Here is an 8,807-nt window from a genome sequence, read left to right on the forward strand (position 1 = left end):
TTTTTTTTTTGTAAACGTAGGCGCCAGGGCATATGCGTGTGGCAGAAATGTGATACCGCTACATTGATCTGAGAAAGATGAATTTCATTCACAAATTTAGTTGTATTGTAGCGATTACGATTCTAATAAACTCGTTACACTCCCGGATAAACCCCAAAAGGTTCAGATATTGTCGATGGAAAATGAAAGTCCTTCAAAAGGATAATCAAAATGAATCCACCGTAAACTGTGAAGAGGATAAATCAAGTTTCGGTTGTAAATTGTTGTACAGAGAAGATGGCAAGACTGCCTGATGATGGAGTATCCACGTCTAAACTTCGTCATCAGGTTTAAGGATTGCAATTTTTCCCAGATATGTAAAAATGTTTGATTGGGTAGTCCTTGCGTAATGTGGCAAAAAATCATGACGAAGTTGCTAGCTAACATCAGCTCTTACAGAGTGAGCAATTCCTCTGTCAAAAAAGCACATTTGCACCAGTTATCTGAGAAACAGAAGTCAGTCGAGTTGCCAGTTTCTACCAGGTCTATTTTTAAATCGAGTTCCACCATTGCGTCTCCCTTTTAAGTTGTTCATCTCATGTAACGTCTTCTTTATGACTGACACTTCACACATTTATGCTACAGCGATTAAAATAAGGCTAAAATCATAATTCAAGCCATTTACCCTGTTTTCTCAATCGCTTGAGATTTTGTCACCCAGAAGTACCTCTGACGTCATGGTCTTAGGGTTCATATCAGCGCGCTCCTTCTGAGTGAAGCCTAGTCCTTTTGCTACGGTTTGGAAGGACAGTCTTGGTCACCTCCCAGGAATACCTAATGTGAGGTGGTGCCCCTCATTGGACCACATTCAGCCCCAGGATTCTTGTGCTTTGACGGTTAACTCCCAAAAGGCTGCATTCCTCGTGTTAAATGGCATTCTGCTCCAATAAGGGCGGGTGTTCTTTCAGCTGCAGGGGTTCACTGCTCTCCTTCTGAGGCTGCAGGGCGTCAGGCATCCGGCCGCCCTCCTGCCTCGGGGCCAACACCCGACCCAGCTCGGGATTGACGCTTTGCCACTTCCTGTCACTGGGCTGGATCTCCAGAGCCGGAGTGTCCTTGCAGCAGAAATACTGCTGCCAGATCTTGCGGAAGGCCAAGCGGAACTTCTTGATGCGGAAGGCGTAGACGATGGGGTTGACGGCAGAGTTGCCGTGGGTGAGCAGGATGGCGATGTAGAGGAGGACGATGGGTTTCTGGCAGTCGGGGCAGAAGAGCGTCACGCAGTTGATGATGTGTAGGGGCAGCCAGCTGACGGCAAAGAGAAAGAGGACCAGCGCCAAGGATTTGGCCAGATTAAGCTCCTTGTCGTAGTACTTGTTGGGGTCGGTGTGGCTGCCGGTTAGCTTCTTGCTGTTGAGTTGCTTGTGGATCATATAGAAGATCTCGGCGTAAATCAGCAGCATGAACACGAGGGGTGGCAGCACCCAGCCGAAAAAATTAAAGTAGACCATGTAGTCCATGCTAATGACGTTCTCGAACTGGCAGGTGATGACCAAGTCGGAGCCGATGGAACCGTTCTGCTGCAGACGCCCGAGGTTGTTCCAGCCCAGCATGGGAGTGAGGCCCACCACAAAAGCCACCGTCCAGCACACCACCACGGCCACGCCCGCTCGTCGGGGCGTCACCACCTGCTTGTACCTGCAGGAGCCAACAGAGAGGAAGCATAAGCGTAGCACTGATGTCAAGCAGTCAGATCATAACCCGGAATGATTTTTGGGTACCGGTTCAAAAGTGGAGGCAACAATTAGCCACCTCCTCGACATGGATGACATCCATCTGTATGCTAAGGACAAGCGTTACATCAACTCCCTGATTTACCCCTTAAGGATATACAGAAATGAAATCCGAATTTCATTCGCATTTGATAAGTGGGGGCGAATGATGTCAAAGTGAGGGAAGACGGTCTCAACTGAAGGGATTGCACTACCTGAAGGCATCATAGCAGATATGCAGGACAGCTACAAATGACTTGGCATTCCACAGGCAAATAGCAATCATGAGGGGGCATCGTGGAAGGTAGCCAGTACCAAATATCTACATAGGGTGAGGCAGATCCGGAATATTCCGCAACACGGCAAGGATAAGATTACGACCTATGCCTTGCCAGTAATCAGATACCTTGCTGATATATTTCCCTGGCAACTGGAAGAGATGCTGATATCAAGACCAGAAAGTTCCTTACAATGCACGTAGGGTTCCAAATCCACAAGTCCAACATCGTGAGGCTGTACACAAAGTGAATGAGGAACAACAACTTAGATCGCAGAGCAAAAGAATATATATATATATATATACATATATATATATATATATATATATATATGTATATATATATATATATATATATATATATATATATATATATATATATACATTATCTGTACCACTTCTCCTCACTAGGATCACGGGGGGTGCTGGAGCCTATCCCAGCTATCTTCGAGCAGTAGGCGGGGAACACCCTGAACTGGTTGCCAGCCAATCGCGGGGCACACAGAGACGGGCTTACCGAGGGGCAATTTAGAGTTTCCAATCAACCTGCCATGCATGCTTTTGGAATGTGGGAAGAAACCGGAGTACCTGGAGGAAACTGCAAGTGCAGTAAACATTAAAGGAAATGGTAGGCAATTAAGAAAATATACTTTAAGAATATTTAATTCGCCTTGTCATTGTTTGGCCACTTATTCAGTAATAAGACCTCAGAGTTTTATTATTCTGCTACATTTACATGATGACCAAGTTATCTTGATGACATCAGCAAAGGCACTTCGACGTTCTGATATTGATCCAGATATTGTTTCATGTGCTCTAAGAATACACGCACAATCATATGGGCTATGTATCTCTGGAATGTACAATTAAGACACCATCGTGACAAAATAGGATAAAAACATTTAATGGAAAGCATTAGCTTGGACGTGCGGTTGTAAATGCAGCCTTCTGACATTTGTGCACACCTCGCCTGAAGCGAAAGGAAATGTTGCAATTAGGCTCGGCTTTCATGCCTTGAGCACCAAAGTTTGCCCTGCATCTTTGTCTCTTTTATTTTGCGGCATTATGTTAGCACACCATTTTAGAGTAAATGTAGCACATGTAGCCCCCAGGGACAATATTGATCCTATAGTACAGTGTTACCTGGTGGGGATCTTGACTCTCAGGTATCGGTCAATGGCAATGGCGAGCAGCGCCAGGATGGAACTTTGCGTGAGAACCAGAACAGTGCAGGCGACCATCAAGCAGCTGAAGAAGTGCGTCTGCAGCCCGATGCTGATGGTGATGGCCAGCGGGATGACCAGAGCCCCCACCGCGATGTCGGCCAACGCTAGCGACACGATGAAACAGAAGGTGGTGTCCCGCAGGGATTTGTTGATCCTCACCGCCCACACCACCATCACGTTGCCCACCACGGAAGCCACCGCGATCGCCACCTCCATGCCGATGTAGAGGGACCGGGAGGACAGCAGTGCTCCGGGCATCCTTGAAGAGGATCACGTCGGGGGAGGAAACAACCCAAGAAAAAAAAAATGAAAAAAATCCCTCTTGAGTTTGACACACGCGTATTTTTTCTCAGTGTGTCCGGGGGCAGGTGCGGAGGTTCGTGCGTCCCCGGCGCCGATGCGCGCTGCTTCCACTTGGCTGCACCTCCTTCAGAAAAGAGGAGGAGAGGAGCATCATTTTCGCCGTGCATGCGCGCGGGACAAGAGCATGGAAGTGGTGGGTGGGGGCTGGGGGGACTCCGCGACTGAACAAAAGAGGAGCTTTCAGCAAGTAAGGCTACGCGAGAAGCCGTCCAACTGCGTGCGGGTGCGCCAACACGCACATCATTTTCTTCCGACCCCCACTGCTTTCGTGTTGTTGCTTACAAGTAATAATATTTTGTGGGTACAAACCTCGTCCGAATTCACTACTGACTACTTGATAGGCTATCGGTACATCGTCCCAAAATTCGAACGTGGGAAACGGTGTCAGTTTCCCTTACACGCTGTTCACCTTCCATTCACACGTGTTCGATGTTGGGCTGAGTCAAGAATATCCTCATAATAATTGCCTATATCGGATTGTTAACTACAGATCATTTAAAAATGTATTCATTGATGTCCAACAGTAATAAAGCAAAGATTAATCATTAATACTTTTTCAGACAAAATAGAAAGCGTATTTTCGCAGGGACAGTGGAACAATGATTTAGCAGTTTTTGAAAAATCACATTTTCCTTTATGACTTACATGATAAATATGATCTGTAACAAAAAAAAAGGCAGCTGTTTCTGGCCCTATTTTATGTCTGTAATTTAAGATTTTTTTCTTCTTCTCTAATTAAAGATGCGGCATACTCAATTATTTGTATTTCATTCCGCCAAATATCAGAATATGCATCAGCCTAAATGAATCCATACTGGTCTGGCCCGACTGAAAATGATGGTGTTTTGATTTGTACTATTAATGGCAATTCATTTCAATGGGTATAAAATTGATTTGTAACACAAGTACACTTAGCTTCGTCATGAACAAATTCAACTGAGAAATTAAGGTACCGCTGTGGTGATTTAAAACTATTTTTACAATTTGCTTACCAAAAACGTATCGTAGTCATCACAAGGGGATTTTGCGGAACAAAAGGCAGAAATTCAGCGATCACAGCCACGTTCGATTTGCCAGCATGGTCAAAGCCAAGCGGCATCCTTCGTGGGACCGATACGTCTTTAACAGAGGAGTGCAGAGATTTGGACCTTGTACTCTTGCTAACGGCGTCGATAAGGGGAGAGGACAACAAATAACGCAGATAAAGGCACACCTGCACAGCTTAATGATATCTTACATTAGCTTTATCAAAAATGCAATGAATGGCCTTTGGGATGCTAATAAATGTGATACTCGTGAACGTTCATGTAGTTTAGGGGTCTCTCACATTGCAACCTGAAAATCTCACACAGTAGCACTTCCTAGAACATTAAAAAGAAAAAAAAACAGCCCTCGACACCCGTTTCATGAATCCACACAAAATTGTGTGGACATGTCTACCATAACAAGACAAACAAAATGTCTCAACTACACATGCGCTCTTAAGTGAAACTGGAAGTCAGCCATTTTGGTTAGTCAAAGTGCGGAAGCAGGTATCCAAGACAAACCGGAGATGCGAAATGACCACGCAAAACTGCTGTTTGTTGTAAAGTGAGATAAGTCAATTTTACTGACACCAAACAGGACATTCCATTTCCTTGCATTCCATTTATCTTTTTTTGCTGGCAAGCCCAGACAAAGAATTCATCCACTGACAACTTGTATCTAAAAAAAAAAAAAAAAACTGTAAAATGGGTCCCTTGTATCACAAGGTACCACCAGAGCAGATTTTATTTTTTCTATAAGCAGAGGGAGCTTCCACTTTTTAAATTAAAATGTAATTCGTATGCATGCTTAACTAGGCCATCAAAAATCCTCTTTTAGAAACTACGACTATAAAAATGTGAAGTCGGACACAAATGGCCAACACTGAACCCTGCAGAGAATCAAGACTTGAAATCCAGCCCCTCTGTGATGGAGGCTTCCAAGCAGCATCTTTAACAATCCCGTGTAGGAGGAGCCATTTTTATGAGTCTGACTTTGACCATCAGGGAGCAGCATTTTCAATGACACGCCCACCTCAACCATTGTGTCACATCTAAAAGAACACACAGTGACCCTTAAGCTGCCATTGTCTCAGGTACACTCGCGTGGCAGCAACGTCTTGCGTTGACATACTGAGGTTCAGAGTTCAATTGCACCCGAGGGCGGCATTGGCAACCGTGACAGGGTCGACATTACCTCTGCTCACTTATGTATTATGGGGCAGTGACGTGCCGAGGGGGTGGATTCAGTTGACTGAAAGCGAAAGCAAAAGCAGCCTTCTCAACCTTTGGATGAACACTAGGAGATTTGATCTGGGTGATGCAACAAAGAATGTAATCAATAAAAACAACATATTTTTATATTGTGACTAAATGTTGTAAATATACTTTCATTGCTTACTAATACTAAATACAACCCAGTGTGGTTAAGCCAATGTTGGAGTCTTTAATATTTTTTTTCCCTGTTACAAAACTATTAGCAAACCCTTTGTCACACCAAATTGAAAGAAGCGGTCCTGGGGAGAAACAAGTTCTCTAACATTGCAAAGTGGAGCTTCAGGACACAAAGCAGAAAAAAAAACAAGTCCTCAATCTCAAGACAATGTTCATGACAGTCCAAAGCTACAGAAAGAAAAAACAAACCTGATGTCTTGGACGGAAAAGGATGGGAAAAAAATGGAAGCACCAGGATAAAAAAAAATGTCACCTGTTCATTAAGATGAAGGACAGCTACAAGGATTAAATTTTGCCCGGGTGCCAATGTGTCAAGTTATCAAAAACGGGAATTGTATGTAATTGACAGTAAGAATTCATTTGGACTTTTGTACAAAGTACAGTCAAGTGTCTTTGCTGATTTTACTCCGACTTAAGCAAAAAAGTTGCATTTCTTCTTTCACCATCTATAGTTACACCCAAGTGTGTGTGTGTGAATACGTTTGCCATTTCTTATAAACTAAGTTTTCAGCAAGCCATTACAGACCTTTTCTGGAAGGGCAAAAGACAATAAACTGGTCAACATATAGCAATTGAATCACTAACTTGCCTCCATCTTTCCACTCAGGAATTAAGGCCATATTTTGTCTGTGGTGCTTGTGGGGACAGGACAGCAGTCTGAAGACACGACCCATCTGCACAGCCGCGTGAGTGCTCAGCATGAGCCATGGAGGTTAAGCCAATGTGCTCGAATGAAGGAAGAAAGCAACCATAAGGTCCTCACACCGGGATGAGGACACCATTCAGCTTGGATAAAAAAATCGTTTCAAGGCAGATGTTAGATGCAGTCGGTGTTGGGGGTATCACATTAGAAAAGTAATGAGTTACATTTTTTTAAATAAAATTTGTATATATATATATATATATATATATATATATATATGTCATATACTGTAGCGAGGCCGTCAAGAATAACCCATCACTCCCCCCTCCCCTCCTGAATGGACTTCACATGTTTACTGACACAATTTCAGCTTGTGGGCCTAATAGCAGACAGGCTGTTTCCTGTTTAAAACATCTGCGGGAGTCATCCTCAGGGTGCAGGTGGGGATGTGTATATATACCTGAGTAGCACTTAATGCTGTCATTTTTATTTGTATTTTTATAGATGTGTTGATGGGGGGGATAGAGCGGAACATTTCAGCGGCTCTGCGTTTTCTGCAAAGTCATCGCTTTCAGTGCTGGCGTTAGACGACGTGGGCGCAGCTGCATGAAGGAGTCTGCGGTTTGGCTTTGCTTTCCATCTTGGAGTGGACGAGACCAAAAGCCACTGTGGGGAATCACCTTTTATAAAATACCCTCCAAAGGTTTCCAACATGTCACATTGGTTGACTTTCTGGTTGCATTTGGACATACAACATGCAGTTTGTTCTATGTTAACCCAACGCCAGTGTGACACTCAATAAACAGTTGTGATCCAAATGATTAAAAACCTGGACAAACTTGAAAAGGGAATTGCCCCCCCCCCCCCCACAATGTAAGATTTCCTAGGAGTGTTAAAAAATTATGCTCTTTCACATTCTTTGATCAAAATCATCAAAGTTCTATAAATACAGTTGTGTTAAGTTGAGAATGGATAGAAATGAAATCAAATCTTACAGCTATGGAGTGGCGGTTCTGTCTCACAAAAATGAGCCGCGGTTTACGTCGACAACATGTGCCATGGCTTTCGTTCCTGGGAGTGAGAGGGCATCGCAACTAGGCGAGGAGCTACTTGTTCTCAAACAGCTCAGTACTTGAAGAGAAAAGTGAATCTCAAAAAAAAAAAAGACTTAAGGAATCACAACAACATCATATATAATTCATTCACTTTTAAATGTAATTTTAAATACAATTTAAAATAAATGTTCAGTAATTTTATATACGCTACTTTGTTTATTTTATTAAATGCCTTACTTTTTACCTGCTGGATGCTTTAAAAGGACAGTGTGTACAACATTTTGATATTTCAAAAAAATAACAATTATTATTTTCAATAATAAAGCTGGATTGTATTCACTATCATGAAAAAAAATATGTTCTATCACATCAATTTACATATTATATTATATTAGATCGGAGGCGCCTGTACTGGACATTGAGATGTCTCTCGACAGAGACCCAAAGGAGACTATCGCCTGATGGATTGCTGGATCAATGACTACAGCATGTGTAACAAATGCAATTCGCTTACCACGTCACTTGAGGGAATACTAGAAGTCGTTTGCCATGACATTTTTCTTGCACCTCTGCTGAAGTAATTAGAGGTAGGCCTGCGAAGTGTGGTCTTTCTGAGGCACAGTGGAGCGCACGCTTCAAGGCACGTGCTTAGAAATTAGGTCGTTGCATTCTATTAGTTCACCACTAGGAGACACTGAATTCTACACACAGTCCCTTTCTAAGATCCCTGGAAAGTAAAAATGAAATGTCTTACAAAGTTGACACACCACATAGAAGAGTGTTGTCGGCACTGTGGGCATGTTCACTGGATGCTTTTTCTTGTAGCATCTTTCGCACGCTACACATAACTAAATGTTTGAGCAGCAAAAATATATCTATTTAAAGCCCACCGCCGGTGGCTAGAGGACAGGTTCGCCGTGGGGCTTTTCCATGTCGTGACAACGAAGCGCTCTAAAGCGCTCACAGCAGTGTGAAAAATCTCCCCCTCCTCGCACATTTAACTTTCTCTAAGTGA

General features: G+C 43.3%; 1 protein-coding gene across 1 annotated transcript; it reads right to left on the reverse strand.

Moving 5' to 3' along the window:
• Positions 1 to 683: 683 nt before the first annotated feature.
• adora1b (adenosine A1 receptor b) lies at positions 684 to 3,720 on the reverse strand. Its single transcript, XM_088292005.1, has 2 exons — positions 3,172 to 3,720; positions 684 to 1,677 (listed from the first exon to the last, which is right to left on the reverse strand). Exons 1-2 carry the CDS (start codon positions 3,510 to 3,512, stop codon positions 906 to 908), a joined length of 1,113 nt encoding a protein of 370 aa, XP_088148131.1. The 5' UTR covers positions 3,513 to 3,720; the 3' UTR covers positions 684 to 905.
• Positions 3,721 to 8,807: the final 5,087 nt, after the last annotated feature.

This window comes from Idiotropiscis lumnitzeri, chromosome 3 (genome assembly GCF_059441095.1).
Source record: "Idiotropiscis lumnitzeri isolate Australia: NSW breed Sydney's pygmy pipehorse chromosome 3, RoL_Ilum_1.0, whole genome shotgun sequence".
Classification (NCBI taxonomy): domain Eukaryota; kingdom Metazoa; phylum Chordata; class Actinopteri; order Syngnathiformes; family Syngnathidae; genus Idiotropiscis; species Idiotropiscis lumnitzeri.